Raw genomic sequence first — 19,593 nt, 5'->3', positions numbered from 1 at the left:
ATTGCATCTCCACTTCCTCATATCAGGGAGATCATGATAGTTGTCTTTCTCTGACTGACTTATTTCGCTAAGCATAATACCCTCTAGTTCCATCCACGTCGCGAATGGCAAGATTTCATTTCTTTTGATGGCTGCATAGTATTCCATTGTGTGCACACCATCTTCTTTATCCATTCATCTGTTGATGGACATCTAGGTTCTTTCCATAGTTTGGCTATTGTGGACATTGCTGCTATATACATTTGGGTGCACATGCCCCTTCGGATCACTACGTTTGTATCTTTAGGGTAAATACCCAGTAGTACAATTGCTGGGTCATAAGGTAGCTCTATTTTCAACTTTTTGAGGAGCCTCCATGCTGTTTTCCAGAGTGGTTGCTCAAAAGCAATATATTAAGCTTAATAGTCTTATAATAGATATAGAAACAGCAATGTTATCTCGTTATAGGTTTTAAAAATCTTGTTCTGTTTCTTGTTGGATAGATAATGCTTTTCTTTGGTAACAAAATTATGTTTCCACTTGCTTCCCTTGACCTTTCTTGGATGGAAATATATCTTCATCTTTTTTTTGAATTCACATGAAAAAAAGGTATGCCTTTTTGAAGGGGGTAGGTAGTGTTGGGAAGAAAAATGTGCTCCTTTTGTTTTAATTTAATTCTTCTCATAAACATGCTTCATTACTGCATAACTGCTGCCAGTTGGTCTATTCAGTTTTCTAGACTCAGTTGGAAAGCTGATCTCCTTAAATCTGTTTACGTGATCTCGCATCAAAAATTAATACATTCAACTAGTTACACTCTTTCTTCACTACAAAGTTAGGAATGAAATTATAATAGTCTTTTTTCACTGTTTTTTTTTTTCTTTGTTGACTTGTCAACTGAAAATTGCACTAGAGAAGATGAATAGATACATCTTTTTTTTTTTTAAGATTTTAACAACTTTTGAGTAATGTCTACACCAAATGTGGGGCTTAAACTCATAACCCTGAGATCAAGAGTTGCATGTTCCACCAACTGAGCCAGCCAGTTACCCCTAGATATATCTTTTGACATGCACTTTGGGGAATGAGATTAAAACCAGTGGTGAAATGAGATATAGACAGTAATATTTGAATTACAACATCAAAATGTAAGTAGACTGTTAGTAGAATTCAGAACTTTCAAAATTTAAAATCTAGCACCAAAACATACAGACATGGATTCTCAACACTAATAAATCTTGATTGTATGATATAATCTTACTCCCCCCTCAACCTCAAATGAAATAGATTAAAACTCTGCCATATAGATTTTCACCATGGTTAGAGAGCATTAGGAGATAAAAGGAACCCTAAAGCTCAATTAGGCAGTTCTCTCATTTTCTCAAATTCTTCTTTAAGGAAGAATAAGCTTCCTTTGTGCACAGCTGTTTAGTACTAGAGTTGAGCCTAGGTCATTGGATCATTGGATTCCTATTCTATTTCACTTTCTGCTATCTGCTATTTAGTGTTGTTATTATTTTAATCTCTTTCTTCTTTCTGTCTTCCATATCTCCTTCACACTTACATATTAATGTGTGTTGGACAGTGATATCTGATGGTTTTGTCTCTCCTTAGACATTTTCACTTTATTTTTGGTTTCTGTACTTATCATCTAGGCATCCAGTACTTAGGTTACTAATTGCCTTCAGGCTGTATTCACTACTCCTATTAGCTTTCTCTGCCTTTATTGTTTGCAATTTATTCTTTTTTGTTTGTTTGTTTGCAGTTTATTCTGTTCACTACTGGTAAATAGCTATTCTTCAAGAAAAAATCTTCCATCATGTATTTTCCAATTTAAGGTATGTACTAGTTACCTGTTGTATATATGATCAGAATTCTCAGTCCAGAATTCAGATGACCTTCTCAAGTGATGATGCCTTACCTATTTGATCATTTGTGTATTTATTTATTCTTACTGAAAAATGTGTTTATTACACTGATGAGCATATTTCTATTTCTGAGATGTCTATTATTTGGACACATGTCTATTTATGGAGAATATCTGATTAATTGTGAATTTATCTTCCAGTCTTACTCCTTGTCTGTTCCAACTTTTGAACTGGTTAGGTTACTTGCCTTTCACAATTGGAAACTTCTGAGTACTCTTTTCTTTCTGTTGTCAGTGATGAATAATGTTTTCTCCAGATTGATGTTTTAGATGTGCTCATTTTTACTATAAGGAGAGATGTATTTGATCTGAAGAGAAACCAGAGTATTCATTTTTATTATAGACAAGAGAAGTGCTATGTATCTGAATGCACTGTGGGTTTAGAAAATGTTATTTTAGAAGTGTATCTGTTGTTGACAGGCAGGAAGAAAATATAGTGGACAGTCTCCTTGGTGCTATATTTTGCTAGAATATGTGCAGTAAAATGAAATGATTTCTGAGGTTGGAGAAGGTTATAAGAATTGTATTGCTGCAGGTCATAGGAAATAGGAGAGAAAAATAATTCTTTTCCTACTTTGTCCATAAAGTGGGAAAAAAGCAGGATTTAGCTTCAACTTTGAAATTGGGCCTAGGTTGAATGAAGAAGGCTATGGGAAAGGTTTACTTAAGAGATTATAGGTGTAGGTCCCAGAGAAGAGCTCATTACTGGTTCCGTGATCTTAAGAGAAAGCTAAATAATCTAACTTGATTTGAACCCAAATGGTAAAGGACATACTTTTCTTAGTGTATTGGGGCTTAGAAGTATACTTAAATGTTAGGAGCCAGTACTTGTGTGATTTGTACCTTTACCTTCATGTGAAAGTACGTTACATAGTCAGATATTTTAAACACCTATAATGTAACAGGCCCTGTACCAGACTGTATGTTTATGATGAGGAAAAAAAATAATTTTGGCCTTAAAGGAGGCTGAGAGGCAAGTGGGGAAAACAAACTTACATATATATTAATTGCCATAGAAAGATATGTATAAAGTGCAAGATAATTTAAATTAGGAAGCAGTGAACTGTGCTTTGGGACAGTCAACGGGGAAGAGAATGAATACTTCAAGTGATTTGAATGAATTGTCATTGTAAAAAAGTTATATAACCAGGTTGCCTGGGTGGTTTAGTTGGTTAAGCCTTTGGCTCAGGTCATGAACCCAGGGTCCTGGGATTGAGTCCCACATCGGCTCCTTGCTCAGCAGGGAACCTGCTTCTCCCTCTACCCTTCCCCCCCTGCTTGTGATCTCGCTCTCAATCAAATAAATAAATCTTAAAACAAAAAAAAGTCCTATAACCAGGATGAAATGCCCCTTTCTCTTTTAGTCTGCCTGGTAGAATAAAAGAATGAAGACTTTACTCTGTCCTCAAGATACTGTCTAGAGGAAGAAAATAATTTTCTATCAGTTCTCTGTATAGAGGCCAGAAATGATCCTGTCATTTTTTTGGTGTCCATGAAATTTCTGTGACTTGATCAAATTGTTTACCATTCTGAGTCTCAGAACTAAACAAAAGCCTTTGCTGACTAACCTAGTCTTACGCTGCTATTTAAAAAAAATTTTAATTCTCTAATATCTATACTTTCAATACTTCTTCAAGATACCAGCTTAAAAACATATCATTTAAAAAATGTTTCATATATATCTTCCCTAATTAGATTGTAAAATTCTTTTTGACCTTTCAAGTCTAATAAATAGTATGAACTTAAAACATTTTTGTTGAATGAGAACTTCCCAGTACTTCTCTTACATGCTGAATTAGTTAGCTTTTGCTGTGGCAGTAAACAACTCCCAATTTTAGTGGCTTACAATCAGAAACATTTATTTCTCACTAGCATTCTGTAGGTCGGTTGCGCTCTGCTGGCTCAGCTGGTCTTCACAGTGCCTGGCTCCAGGCTGAGATCTGTTCCTTAGAGAACCCAGCTTAAAGGATCAGGTCCATCTGGGGCATGATCTTCTCTTCATAGAGTGCAGGAGCACAAGAAGGCTAATAGCAATACTTCTTAAAAGTGCTTTGTGGAACTGGCCCACATTTTGTTGGTCAAAGGAAGGTCAATGGCAAAATACATACCCAAAATGAAGAGTGTGGAGAAAAATATTTGCCTTTGGGATAGGGAATGGGAGAGTGAATGTTTTTTGAACAATAATGTGACCTAATACAGGTACTTCTGAGTTAAACAGTGAGAGGTCCAGGTTAAGTTACAAGTATGAAACTAAAGAATTTAGTGGGTGGGAGGCCTTCCAAGGACCTGGGAATGGTCACCTGGGTGGCTCGGTTGGTTGAGTGACTGCCTTTGGGTTGGGTCGTGATCCTGGAGTCCTGGGATCTGGGATCGAGTCCCACATAGGGCTCCCCGCTGGGCAGGGAGTCTGCTTCTCCCACTGACTTCTCTCCTCTCATACTCTCTCTCTCTCATTCTCTCTCTCTTCCAAATAAATGAATAAAATCTTCAAAACAAAACCAAACCCCCTCAAAATTAAATTATTTTAACAAAAACTGTATTAGCATTACAAGGTGGTGGGGGGAGCAAAGTATCCTAGTTAAAAACCTGGATTCTGATGTTAGTCCATTTATATTAGATTCAGGATCTACTGCCTAGCTGCATACTCTAGAGCAAGTCACTGTATCTCAGTTTCCACATGTTTAAAATGGTTGTGCCACTTATAAATCTGTTGCTTTATAATTCTAAGTCCATATTTCATTGTCCTTTTTGTAATACTGGAAATTTCTCTCTTGCCACCTTTTGTTAAGGTTTGTCAGTGGAAGGGCTCAAGGGAGACTAGAGAGAGATGAAGTTTTTCTTCCTGATTCTTGTATGCACTGTAAGACACAGTGGCCTGTGGCATGTGGGACACCTTGGGGCTCTTAATCCCTAGGTAGTTTTAGAGGCGGTACTCCCAAACGCAGTTTTTTCAGTGAGTTCCATACTCTGACATCTCCCCATGGATACTTTCCTGAGTTCCACTGGCATACTGAGTTCTCCTACTAGATGACTTTATAGTAACTTCTGTTGGCCTGGCACTCTGGTAAATTTCTCAGACATCGATGGTCATGTCCTCACCACAGACCTGTATCTCAGCCCTGTTGAGAGTGACCCCTTCATAGATTTATTCTTCTGTTGTTCCGCATCAGTCCTTGCAATAGTAGCTGCTCCCTATATATGTTATCTCTTTAGCCCTTAGGATTTTACCCCTGTTAAAATTAATAATGCTTTACGTTAAACTTTCCCTGTTCAAATTATCATGTGGTTTTTTGGTCTTCCAATTACACTTTGACTGATATATCAGGTTTATAAGTAGTATTTTTCTCATACAACTGTTCTGAGGATTAAATAGGATACTGTATGGTATTGCAGAGTGTTTACTATCTGCCATTGAGTAAGTCCGTAATGATTATTGGTGACGTTGATACTTTCATCTTCATCATTTCAGCATCACTGTTGCCACCACTAGTTAGGAGTAACATTTCTCCTTTTTATCCACAGGATGTTTCGTCTTAACTCCCTTTCTGCATTGGCAGAACTGGCTCTGGGCTCTCGATGTTACCATGGGGGATCACAGCCCGCCCAGATGAGGCGACGACTCATGATGGTAGCTTTCCTGGGAGCATCTGCAGTCACTGCAAGTACTGGTCTCCTGTGGAAGAGGTTCGTGTTAGTTGGAGAATGTTAGAGTTAGTCTCCTGCACGTGCTTTCGTTTTTCTCATTGTCTCTGTTATGTCAAAGGATTGCATGGATTTCTGGCTTAACTTTGTGCCAAAATTTCTTGCACAAATCATTTGCCGTTGATAATAATTTGTCTATTGAGATAGGATGTTTCAAAGAATTCAGCTATTGTGTCAAAGCAACAAATAGGCAGTATTCCGTTTCAAGGTCTGCCTGTCTCCTCTGCTGAACTATTTCAACAATAAACCGATTTAATAATTTCAATAATTTTTAAATAAATGATATATAATAAGAAACAAATAAATTTCATAATTTACCAATTTAGCATGTACATCTTTTAGTATATTTACAAAGTTGTACAGCCATCACCACTATCTGATTCCAAAAATTTCCATCACTCCACAAAGAAACTCCATGCCATTTAGCACTTACTTCCCAATTTCTCCATCCCTCCTAACCCTAGGCAACCACTGATCTACTTTCTGTCAATAGACAGTACAATGGGGATAATGATAACACCAATCTCTAAAAAGAATAAATGAGTGATTATTTGGGGTTATTTATTTCTTTATTTACTTTTTTGTTTTCTATAGATTTTATTTATTTGACAGAATGCGAGAGAGCACAAGCAGGGGAACAGTAGGAGAGGGAGAAGCAGGCTTCCCACCGAACAGGGAGCTCGATGATGGGCTGGATCCCAGGAGCCTGGGATCATGACCTGAGGCGAAGGCAGATGCTTAACCATCTGAGCCACCAAGGTGCTCCCGGGGCTTTTTAAAATAGCATTTTATTTTATTTAATGTTAAAGTAGGCTTTTCACCCAGTGTAGGACTCCATTTCACAATCCTGAGAACAAGAGTTGCATACTCCACCAACTGAGCCAGCCAGGTGCCCCAAGTTATTATTTATTAAATGCTTTAAAAAGTGCCTGGCATATAGCTTTGTAAATAAAAAACATTTATGGAGAAAGTACTTGGTACATAGTAAGCTATCATTAAATGTTAACTGTTATTACTGGATATAATATGAAGATGGGAAGTGAAGGAGATAGAGTACTAGCAGAAAAGACAGTTTCCAAAAAAAGTTGGAGTTGTGATATAAAAGATCCTATATACCATGCCAAGAAGTTGCGATTTTTAAGTTTTGAAGGTTTTGAAGAAAGAGGCTGATCACAGACAAGTTTGAAGAGAGATTAATATAGCAACAACAGTGGAATAAACTGGAGTGGGAAGAAGCTACAGACAGACACTATTACTTGTTTGAGATGATGATGTGGGTACTGGAATCTTAGAAAGAAGTGTGTGAGTTTAAAAAATTTCCAGGTAAGAGATGCCTGGGTGGCTCAGTGGGTTAAAGCCTCTGCCTTCGGCTCAGGTCATGGTCTCGGGGTCCTGAGATCAAGCCCCGCATCGGGCTCTCTTCTCGGTGGAGAGCCTGCTTCCTCCTCTCTCTCTGCCTGCCTCTCTGACTACTTGTGATCTCTGTCTATCAAATAAATAAATAAAATCTTTAAAAAAAAAATTTCCAGGTAAAATGGACAGGAAGAGAGGGAGAGAAAGATCTAGACTGTGGGACACAGACAGAAGGAGGAAGAGAGGAAGGCAAAAGAAGGAAAGGAGGAAGAGGAAATACACCTTTTGTCCTTTCACTGTAATAAATAGTAAATGCTTAATTTCTTCAGGGATGCTTTCCTGCAGTGCAATTAGAGGACCCCATGCAGGTGCATATAGCATTGTCTTTGGCTTAGTCTAACATCGAAGGTGACAGCAGCTGTACCTTGAGAAGTTGTTTGATGATTTGAATGTTTAAGAAGTTACTTTAAGGGACGCCTGGGTGGCTCAGTTGGTTGGGCAACTGCCTTAGGCTCAGGTCATGATCCTGGACTTCCAGGATCGAGTCCCACATCAGGCTCCCAGCTCCTTGGGGAGTCTGCTTCTCCCTCTGACCTACTCCTCTCTCATGCTCCTCTCACTCATTCTCTCTCAAATAAATAAATAAAATCTTAAAAAAAAAAAAGTTACTTAAAGAAAGTTTTTTCTTTCTGAGTCACTTTGTTTATACTATTCAGGTTAAATGCTGATTAACAAGTTTAGGTTATTTTACTTTTATTAATTTATGGTATTTTTGGGTGATATCATCCCCAGAAAAAGAATAAGAAGACAATCTTATCTTCTAAAGCATCCAAAAGCAGAAAAATCTACGTATTGACAGTGTGTCTTCAATATGATGCTTCTTCTAAAGCATATGCTTTTACCACAGATTCTAATTTCATGAATGTTTCAAAATCATAAATATACCAAGTGCCGAGATTTTAGTGTTCAAAGATTGTTAGTTTTGTGCCTTTGCTATGGCATATAAGAAGCTATAAAGAGATGAACTTATAATTATTCTCAAGTTTTGAAATAAATATAAATGAAACTTGTTGCGATTTTCATGCTTATACTGAGCTCAAGATCAATAACAAAAACTCTCTAAAATGATTGTGAGTTATCTTGTTAGATTGCAGGCATACAATTTGCCATTTAATTTTATATCTTTTTTCCATCCTCTTAAAAAATTGGGAAATGAGCAGAAATTAAAATGTTTTCCTAAGAAGTGAGATTTAGAGTTCTTTTTGAAAGAGGGCGGGATATAATTTTAACCCTCAAAAAATTTTAAATTTATGAGTTTTAAATTTTTAAACTTCAAAATTCACTGATTTAAATTATAAAGAACAATATGATCTTTAAAAAAAAGTCTAATACAGAAGTAAAGAAAAAAACTTTTTTTTCATCTCCAGTTCCTGTTCCTGTACAAAAAATAATTAATAGCAATACAATACAGTACGATACAATACAAAAATACAGTTTTGAATCATGTAGGTGTATAACAAAGAATACAATTTGGAATGTTTGCCTTCAAACCCAAGTATGTTCTGGGATATATAATTAGGTATAGGTAAAGACCAGATATACTATTTAAATCTGCTAATGTAAATTAAGTATGATTTTTTAAAAAAGATTTTATTTATTTATTTAACAGATAAAGATCACAAGTAGGCAGAGGCAGGTGGGGAGGGCAGGCTCCCTGCTGAGCAGAGAGCCCGGTAAGGGGCTCAATCCCAGGACCCTGGGATCATGACCTGAGCTGAAGGCAGAGGCTTAACCTACTGAGCCACCCAGACGCCCCAAGTATGATCTTTAGAAACCATATTGTAGTATTGTTAGAGAAGGAACATTTGTCATTTTACTTTTTTTTTTTTTTTTTACTTCCTCAGTCTCAAAACAGATGCTGAGATACAGTGGTGAGGATTGAAGTCTGAGTATGTGGGTTTAAACTTGTTATATAATCTACCTAATGTCATTCTTCTACAGCCTAAAGTACTTCCTTCACTAGGAGTTCTTATCTGCTAGAGATAGATTCTGTCTGCTTTTGTCTGGAAATGTCTCTATTTTGCCCCCCCCCCCTTTTTTAAAAGATTTTATTTACTTATTTGACAGAGAGAGATTACAAGTAGGCAGAGAGAGGAAGGGAAACAGGCTCCCTGCTGAGGAGAGAGCCTAATGCGGAGCTCGATCCCAGGACCCTGGGATCATGACCTGAGCCGAACGAAGGCAGAGGCTTTAACCCACTGAGCCACGTAGGCGCCCTTTGCCTTCCCTTTTGAAGGATATTTTCACTGGATATAGAATTCCAGGTTGGCTTTTTTCTTTCCAGCACTTTAAGTCTGTGATTCTGTTGTGTTCAGTTTTGATTTTTGTTTTGTTTTCAGTATGGTATCCTCATTATATTCTAGCATTTTTTTTTTATTGTGGTAAGCTATATGTAGCATCAGATTTACCATTTTAACCATTTTTAACTTCATTATCTACATTCACAGTGTTGTGTGACCATCACCACGATTTATCTAGAATTTTTTCGTCATCTCAAACTGAAACTCTGGACCCATTTAACAGTAATTCCCCATTTCACATTGCCCTCCATCTGTGGTTATTCTGCTTTCTCATTGTATGAATTTGAGAATTCCAATATATGTAACCAACTGAAGCACCCAGGTGCCCTGAGCATGCACCTTGATCTCAGGGTTGTAAGTGCGAGCCCCACATTGGGTGTAGAGATTACTTAAAACAAACAAACAAAAAAGACAAAAATTTAAAAAAAGTACGGGACGCCTGGGTGGCTCAGCTGGTTAAGCGGCTGCCTTTGGCTCAGGTCATGATCCCAGCATCCTGGGATCGAGTCCCGCATCGGGCTCCTTGCTCAGCCGGGAGCCTGCTTCTCCCTCTGCCTACCACTCTGCTTGTGCTCACTCTCGCTCCTCTCTCTCTCTCTCTGACAAATAAATAAATAAAATCTTAAAAAAAAAAAAAATTAAAGAAAAAGTACCATTTAGAAAATATGTTAGAAAGTACCATTAATTGGAGGATCTGGAAAGATGGCAGCATAGGAAAATCCTGAACTTACCCTCTCTTAAACACATTAAATCTATGGATACATGTGGATAATTTCCCTTTGCGAAAGATCTAAAAACTATAGGAATTGGTGCCCATAACAAAGAATATAAGGACCACACCAAGATGAGTAGGAGAAGCAGAGACACAGTCCTACAAAAACCCCATCCCCAGAGTGGCAACATTCAATAGAGAGGGAATTTCACCAGGCAGTGCTTCTCCCAGAGGGGAGAGGGGTTGGTGCCTCACATTAGGCACCCTAAAAACTGGGATCTGTACTGGAGAGACAAGCCTGAGAATATTTGACTTGCAAAACCAATGGGTTTGACATCCAGGGGTCCCAGAATTCTATAGGAAAGTGAGATTCCCTTCTTAGAGGGCTCATGTGCAGTCTCGTTTGCCCTGAGACCCAGAAAAAAACAAAAACCAAAAAACCTCAGCAGTTTGAAAAGGACTTGGCAGTGATTCACAAACAGAAGGCATATAACAGGTATGGAGGTCCTTCCTGAGGAGCAAGGGATTCAAGTCCTGCACTGGGCACTCCCTGTACCACCCCTGTACTGGGAAGACAAGTCCCCATTTTGTCTGGCTTTGAAAATCAGCAGGGCTTAACTCTAGGAGAGGTAGAAGGCCTTGGGAAACCAAAACTGCTCTGCTATTTAAAGGCCCATCGGGATGCCTGGGTGGCTCAGTGGGTTAAAGCCTCTGCCTTCAGCTCGGGTCATGATCCCAGGGTCCTGGGATCGAGCCCCACATCGGGCTCTTGCTTGGCAGGGAGCCTGCTTCCTCCTCTCTCTGCCTGCCTCCACCTACTTGTGATCTCTGTCAAACAAACAAACAAACAAAAAATTAAAAAAAAATTTTTTTTAAAAGGCCCATCAACAATCTTACTCTGAGACCCAGCATATTGGAAGCAGTTTCAAAAGCACCTGGGCCGTATATGAGAGTTTATTTACTAGTTGTAGGGCTTTTGCCAGAAGGGCAGGGTTCCATAAGAACTTTCTCTGGAAATGGAACTGCTCGCAGCCACCTTTTCTTTTGCCTTCCTTCAGCCTAACTGGCCCACTGAAGGTGGGTAACTGGGGAGTTGTTGGTCAGAGTACAAACTACACTCAGAATATAATATGTTCTGGAGTCTAAGGCAGCACTGTGATTATAGTTAATAATACAGTATTGTATACGTGAAAATTGCTAAGAGACTGGATAGATTTTAAATGGTCTCAAAAAAAGTGATAATTATGTGATGTAATGGAGGTTTTAGCTAATGCAATGGTGGTAATTGGATTGATACACATAGGTGTATCAAATTAACACATTGTATACCTTAAACTTATAAAATGTTATCATCAATTATATCTCAATAAAAACTGCTTTGAAAATATGCTTATGTGTAAAATATACTTTCAGGTAAGGGTAAAGAAAACTAATTATAATAATAATTATAGAAATGAGTGCACAAAGCTTGTGGATATCTTGTGGAAAAAGACCTTATTAATTTGCTGACTATTCTAGTTGATGGCCAGTATAAAAAGTAAGGATAAATTAACAAAATGTGTGGGTTGTTTTTTTTTTTTAAAGATTTTATTTGAGAGAGAGAGAGAGTGTGAGAGTAAGTGAGCACAAGTAGAGGGGAAGGGCACAGAGCAGGGAAGAAGCAGACTCCCCGCTGAGCAGGGAACCCAATGTGGGGCTCGATCCCAGGACCTCAGGATCATGACCTGAGCTCAAGGCAGACACTTAATCAACTGAGCCACCCAGGTGCCCCCCAAATATATTATTTTTAGAAAGTACAAAACAAGTTAACTTCAGTCACATACAGATGTTCTGTACTGTTATTCCTTCCTTTTTCACCCTTTATTTTACTGATGTCACAAGTTAAATCTTTTATACTGTGTATCCATTAGCATATTTTTATACTTAAGATTTTTTTTTTTATGTTTGATCTTTGAACTTCTGTTACAGAATTTAAAGAGATTTACACATCATTATAGGACAACAGTATTCTGTATTTGTCTATATATTTGCCTTCACCAGTGAGCTTTATACTCTATGCTTTCATGTTGCAGTGTAGTTCATTTCAACTTGAAGTACTGCCTTTAGGGTGTTTTTGTTTTGTTTTTTTTGGTAATGCAGGTTTAGTGGTGTGAACTTCCTCAGCATTGTTTATCTGGGAACATTCTTTCTTCTTCATTTCTAAGGATAGTTTTACCAAATATAGCATCTTTGGTTGGTAATTTTTTCTTTCAGCGCCTTCCATCTTACATCCTATTTCTATATGGCCTACAAGGTCTTATAGTTTTATGGGTTCCCCTTGAACATGATGAATCAGTTTTCTCCTCCTGTTTTAAAAATTCTCTTTGACTTTGGCAATTTGATTATAATGTGTCTTAGTGTGGATTTCTTTGGGTTCCTCCTCTTGGACGTCTTGGACGTCTGTTCTTCATTCTGGATATCCATTAATTTCCCCAAATTTGAGTTTTCAAATTTTCAAGTTTATTGCCATATTTTCTTTAAATAAACTTTTTTTTTTTTTACCCTTTTTTTGTCTTCTTTCTCCTTCATGTATATATTGGTTTTCTGTAAGTCCCTTAAGGCTTTTTCCTTTGTGTTTTGTTTCTCTGACTGGATAATATCAAATGATTTATCTTTGAGTTTACCTTTGAGTTTATCTTTCTGCTTCATTGAGTCTGCTTTTAAGACACCCTAGTGAATTTTTCAGGTCTATAATTGTACTCATCAGCTCCAGAATTTGCTTTTTAAAAAAAACTCTCTTCAGGCTCCTGGGTGGCTCAGTGGGTTAAGCTTCTGCCTTTGGCTCAGGTCATGATCTCAGGGCCCTGGGATCAAGCCCCCACATCAGGCTCTCTGCTCAGTGGGGAGCCTACTCCCTACTCCCCCCACCCTTGCCTGCCTCTCTGCCTACTTGTGATCTGTCAATTAAATAAATAAAATCTAAAAAAACAATGCAAAAAACTCTCTTGATGGTAGTTTCTTTAGTGCAGTGTTTTCTTGAGCTTATAGAGCATCTTTATGATGGGTATTTTGAGTTCTTTTTCAAGTAGTAAATATTTCTGTTCAGTTTCTGGAGATATATTTTGTTCCTCTTCTTGGGCCACATTTCTGTTACTTCCATGTATCTTGCAACTTTATGTTAAGATTCACATTTTTGAAGAACCAACCACATATCCCAATCTTTATAGATTGACTTCATACAGCAATCAGCCCAGTTACAGATTCTGGTGCCTCTGAAGCTTTTTTGGGAGAGGATACAGCTTCTCTGGGTTTGTGAGGGCAGTTCTCAATTGCAAAGCTTGCCAATTTCTTTTTCAAGAGCTGTTCATCTCTTGTTCCCTCTGGTGTTTCTCTGCAGCAGTGCAAGTTCTCTGTGCATAGCAGCAAGGCACCTCCTGTCTCTTCTCATCACCTGCCAGGCAGGCAAAGTATGCCAGCTCCCCATTCCCACCCCAAGTCAGCTGAGGCACACACCAGTCTTTCAGACAGCTTTCTGAAAAACTGGAACACCAGACACACCTTCCACTTCTTTCCCTCCCTCCTGAGGGAGAAGGCTTGTTTCGCATCTTTTTCTGATTGTGCCAAGCTGTGCCAGCTCCACAAACCACCTCCCACTTTTCTTTTTCTTACCCACCCTCAGGAATGCAAACTATGCGACCTTCCATTAGCACTCCAAGTGAGGTGAACAGAAACCAGTCCCTTGAGCAGCCCTCTGAATTGATAGAATGTTGAACACACTTCCATTCTCATTTCTTCATGTAGGAGATGCTGAGCTGTTCCTGCCTGGGGGGAGGGGCTGACAAGGGTAAAGTGAAATTGCTCCTCATACGCATTTCGGCATTGTGTTTCTCCTGGTGTACTGCAGCTTCTTCATTGGATGTGGGGAATCTCATAAAGGTATTTTGATCTGTACATCGTTGTTAAATCAGTGTTTCTGGGGTCGTCAAAAGCCTAGGACTTGGTATTCTGCCATCCTGCTGACATCTGATAATTACTTTATTAGATATTTTTCATTGTGTATGTTAACATTTTTGAGTGCCTGAATTTTTTTGTTTTCCTTTAAAAGTATCTTGATTTTTGTATTGGTAGGCCATTAATTTATTGAAGACTCTGATCATCCATAGCTTGTTTTTAAGTTTTTTTGTTGTTGTTGTTGTTTGTTGCTGTTTTATTTTTGTCAGAATGGTTTAGATAGAGTATTCTTTGCTCTAGGGCTAATTTAGCCCTACTAATAAGACATGGCCCATCTGTTGTGTTTATTAAATGCTTTGAGTGTTCAATGATTTATCACATGTTGAACATTTTCTGCTTGTAAGTTCTGAAAAGTTTTGGCCTATAGCTCTTTGGTAATTGTTCTTTGCCCAACATTGAATATTTTAATCCTTAGAATGCACTACTTACTATTAACTTAAGGGAGACTCCATTAGGTTCATGGAACTTTGTCTTTGTGTAACTTCCTCCTCTGTGGTCCTCTTCCCCACACATTCCTGCCACCTCAGCCTCTCTAAACTGTGATCTGTCTCTTCTCAACTTAGCATGGTCACTCCATATTGCTTGGGATTCTGCTCCTGATCTGGAAAATGTCGCCAAATAGAACTTCAGGACAGTTATAAGTTTAATTTTTTTCAGAGAGTTGCTGTCTGTTATTTAGTGTCTAAACATGTTTTATATATTTTGTTAAATTTTCTGTATTTTTCCTTACACTGGGAAGGCAAGTCAGGTGTATTTACTCCATTGTAGTTGAAAGCAGAAGTCTTCTTTCTATAGATCATTATATGTCACCAACTCTATAATGTTTAAATCACTGTATTATTATATCTTTACCACTCTTGGAAATGTGCAGTTCCTAAGGTGGTAAAAGTTGTAGGGATGTAATAGGGTATAACCCACCTACTACACATGAGCAGCATTCAGGTCAGGTTTTTCAGAAGAGATTATGAATGCTGTTTAATGAAATGAACTGAATAAAGCAGTGTGGTTAGGAGATTATACCAGAATGTCTGTAGATTTTCTTTTCTAGAGCGTTAGGTTTTTGAGAAATCAGGTTATGACTCAACCTTTCCAGGAGACTTTCCCTGATCCTATTCTCTGTCTTTATATATTCTTTACCATTTGACTTATCTGTTTTCCCTATTTACTGTGACTCTCTTAAGGACAGACAGTCTTATTTATATTTATCTTAGCAACTAGTGTAGCTCTTATAGCATTTGAATGAAGAAATGAATGAACGCTGTCCCTTTTCTTTGTGAATAAATACCTTAGGTCTCCACTTTATCAGCCCCTAATCATTTGGTTCCACAAACTCTTCAGAGGGAAATAAACAGGAAAATGATCTAACCTTGATGAGTTAGGGTCAAGGTTGGAAGGAAATTTGAGCTATGATGAAAAGATTACTTTTGGGGGCACCTGGGTGGCTCTGCTCAGTCGTTAAGCATTTGCCTTCAGCTTAGGTCATGATCCAGGGTCTTGGGATCGAGCCCCGCATTGACCTCCCTGCTCGCCGGAAGCCTGCTTTTCCTTCTCCCACTCCCCCTGCTTGTGTTTCTTCTCTCGCTGTGTCTCTCTCTGTCAAATAATTAAATAAAATATTTTTTCAAAAAAAGATTGTTTTTGAACCAGGTGGGGAGTTAGTTTTTTGTTGCTTTTTAAAAATGTGTTTTTAAGGCTTAACCTTAAAAAAAAAGTTATTTTTCTTGCTTATAATTAAAATACTTCTTTGCCTTTGTTCGTATGCATAAAATATTATTTGTAAGTAAATGAAATAGCTATTGGTTTATATCTTATTTAAATAGTCATATGAAAGGAATGTGTTAAGAATTTTCTCATATTGGGCGCCTGGGTGGCTCAGTGGGTTAAGCCGCTGCCTTCAGCTCAGGTCATGATCTCAGGGTCCTGGGATCGAGTCCCGCATCGGGCTCTCTGCTCAGCAGAGAGCCTGCTTCCTCCTCTCTCTCTCTCTGCCTGCCTCTCTGCCTACTTGTGATCTCTCTCTGTCAAATAAATAAATAAAATCTTTAAAAAAAAAAAAAAAGAATTTTCTCATATTGCAGATTTTAATCCCAGTGTATATTTTCCAATCCCTTTTCTGATCAGTATAGATGAAGACTTTGATTTTTTTTCCTTAATCAGCCATAGACACATTGAATACTTTGTGTAAGGCACTGGGTTGGAAACTCTGGATGATTAAAAGAATAATGTCCATTCTCTTCTTATTTTTTTTTTAAGTTTTAATTAATTATTATTCCAGTATAATTTACATACAGTGCTATATTAGTTTCATGTTTACAATATAGTGATTCAGCAATTCTATGTGTTACTCAGTGCTCATCATAATAAATGAACTCTTAATCCCCTTTACCCATTTTACTCGGCCACCCACTCCCTTCCCCTCTGCCAAGCGCCAGTTGTTCTCTGTATTTAAGAGAATTTTTGTTGTTTTGTCTCTTTTTTCCTTTGTTCATTTGTTTCGTAAATTCCGTATGTGAGTGAAATCCTATGGTTTTTGTCTTTCTCTGACTGATTTCACTTAGCAGTACACCCTTTATATCCTCAAGATCGATCCATATTGTTGCAAATGGCAAGATTTCATTCTTTTGCATTGCTGAGAAGTATTCCATTGTGTGTGTGTGTGTGTGTGTACACAACACATCTTCCTTATGCATTCATCTATAGGTGGGCATTTGGGTTTCTTCCATATTTTGGTTATTGCAAATGATGCTGCAATAAACGTAGGGGTGCATCTGTTGTTTTAATTAGTATTTTCATATTCTTTGTGTAAATACCCACTAGTGGACTTACTGAATCATATGGTAATGCTAGTTTTAACTTTTTGAGCAACCTCCATGCTGTTTTCCACAGTGACTGCACAAGTTTGCATTCCCAACAGTGCACAACGGTTCTTTTTTTTCCACATCCTTACCAACATGAGTTGTTTTTTGTGTTTTTGATTTTAGCCAGTTTGACAGGTGTGAGGTGATACCTCATTGTGCTTTTGATTTGCGTTTCCCCAATGATTAGTGATGGTGGGCATCTTTTCAGGTGACTCTTGGTTGTCTGGATGTCTTCTTCAGAGAAATGTCCGTTGATGTCATCTGCTGATTTTTTAGTTGAATTATTTGTGTTTTGGGTGTTGAGTTGTGTAAGTTTTTTTATATTTGGATTCTGACCCTTTATTAGATATATTATTCTCTCGTTCAGTAGGTTGTCTTTTTTTTTTTAAATTTTAATTTATTTGTTAGAAAGAGAGAGCTCACAAGTTGGGGGAAGGAGTAGAGGGAGAAGGAGAAGCATATTTCCCACTCAGTGGGGAGCCCAATGTGGAACTCAATCCCAGGACCCTGGGATCATGACCTGAACCGAAGGCAGATGCTTAACCAACTGAGCCACCCAGGCGCCCCATGTCTTTTTTGTTCTGTTGTTTCCTTTGCTGTGCAGAAGCTTTTTATTTTGATATAGTGCCAGTAGTTACTAGGGTTTTTTTGTTTTTATTCCCTTGCCTCAGAGACATATCTAGAAAATATTGCTACCGCCAGTGTCAGAGAAATTATTGCCTGTGTTCTCTTCTAGGATTTTTATGGTGCCAGGTCTCATATTTAGGTGTCTGATCCATTTGGAGTTTATTTTTGTGTATAGTGTAAATGCTTTGGTTTCATTTTCTTGCATGGAGCTGTCTAGTTTTCCCAACACCATTTGTTGAAAAGACTTTTTCCCATTGCGTATTCTTTCCTTCTTTGTTGTAAATTAATTGACCATATAATTGTACGTTTATTTCTGTACTCTTTATTCTGTTCTCTTGATCTTTGTGTCTGTTTTTGTGTCAGTACCATATTTTTGGAATATTTTGAGAAAAATAGGTTTTAACTCTTCTTTAAATTTCTGGTATAATTCACCTATGAAGCCATCTGGTCCTGGACTTTTGTTGGTTGGAAGTCTTCTGATTACCAGTACCATTTCATTGCTGGTAATTAGTCTGTTCAAGTTTTCTGTTTCTTCCTGATTCCGTTTTGGGAGGTTTTATGTATGTTTCTAGGAATTTATCCATTTCTTCTAGGTTATCCAGTTTGTTGGCACATAATTTTTCATAATCCCTTAGAATCCTTTGCATTTCCCTGGTGTCAGTTGTTAATTCTCCACTTTCATTTCTGATTATGTTTCTTTGAGTTCTCTCCCTCCCTCCCTCTCTTTCTCTTTGTTTTTGATAAGTCTAGCTAAAGGTTTATCAATTTAGTTGATCTTCTCAAAGAACCAGCTTCTGGTTTCATTGATCTGTTGTTGTTTTTTTGTTTTTGTTTTTGTTTTTTAGTTTCTCTCTCTCTCTCTCGTCTGTATATATATAGATATACACACTCTAATTTTTATTCTTTCTTTCTTCTGGGTAGCCTGTTTCTTAATGATCATACTATGTTGAACCACATGACAGTGCTGATATTTGACAGTATTTGGTTGGTAAAAAGAACAGAGTCATTTGACCCTAATAGTTAAAGAGCAAGGTAGATTCTGGAAATATAAAATAACAAATTGTGTGATATGGTTTAGTCACTAAGTCATGTAGCAATTTGAAAAAATAGAGTCATTAGCTTGGATAAAGAAGTTAGGAAAAACTTTCATAGAATAAAGTTTCACTTTCAATCTCTAATCAGCTAGAGGGGCTTCTCCTGAACATTTCAGTCTTTTTCTTGCTATTAATAGTTGAATTAACCTGATAAGTCCATTCTGTCTTAATGTAGAATTTTTTTATGTATGTGTTTTTATTTAAATACCAATTTTTAAGTCTTTTGGCCCCACATTTATTCTTTCAATTCATTTTTTCATGTTTAAAAAAATAACAGACTTTATCATCCTAACCTTTTTTTTTTTTAAAGATTTTATTTGTTTATTTGACAGAGAGCAAGAGTTAGAGAGAGAATACAAGCAGGGGGAGTGGGAGAGGAAGAAGTAGGCTTTCTGTCGAGTGGGGAGCCCAACATGGGGCTCGATCCCAGAACCCTGGAATCATGACCTGAGCCAAAGGCAGATGCTTAATGACTGAGCTACCCAGGCACCCCATCCTAACTGTTTTTAAGTGTACAGTTCGGTTGTATTCACACTGTTGACAAACAGGTTTTTAGAATTTTATCATCTTACAGAAATGAAGTTCTTTATCCATTAAATACCTCTGTTCCCCCTCCCTGCAGCCCCTGATTACCATCATTCTATTTCCTGTCTCTTTGAAATAGACCATGTTAGATAACTCATATAAGTGGGATCATAGATTATTTTTCTTTTTGGCTCATTTCACTTGGGATAATGTCCTCAAGGTTCATCCATGTTGTAGCATGTGGTACAATTTCCTTTCCTTTTTTAGTTTCCTTTCAGAGAGTTACTTAAAAATTTTTTGACATACAAAAAGCTGTACATAACTAATGCAGACAAATTAAAGGAGTTAGAGATAAGTATACACCAGTGATCCATCATGGCAATCTGTGCCATAAATCTGTCCGTCACTTTTAGAAGTTTTCTCCCACCCTCTTATTTGTTATTATTATAGGCTGTTTTAGTGATAA

At 37.6% G+C, this 19,593-nt stretch overlaps 1 protein-coding gene across 4 annotated transcripts in view; it reads left to right on the top strand.

The window, feature by feature from the left end:
• The window catches only part of MICU1 (mitochondrial calcium uptake 1), a 247,798-nt gene that overhangs the window by 45,603 nt on the left and 182,602 nt on the right, over nt 1-19,593 (top strand). For all 4 annotated transcript variants that reach the window (XM_032313604.1, XM_032313603.1, XM_032313602.1 and 1 more), the window contains exon 2: nt 5,429-5,590. In XM_032313604.1, coding sequence (XP_032169495.1) covers nt 5,430-5,590 — 161 coding nt within the window. In that variant the 5' untranslated portion in view covers nt 5,429. The remainder of the gene's footprint in view (nt 1-5,428; nt 5,591-19,593) is intronic.

This window comes from Mustela erminea, chromosome 14 (assembly GCF_009829155.1).
Source record: "Mustela erminea isolate mMusErm1 chromosome 14, mMusErm1.Pri, whole genome shotgun sequence".
NCBI lineage: Eukaryota > Metazoa > Chordata > Mammalia > Carnivora > Mustelidae > Mustela > Mustela erminea.
The sequence above is the reverse complement of the archived record's forward strand: the minus strand, read 5'-3'. Positions and strand labels throughout refer to the sequence as shown.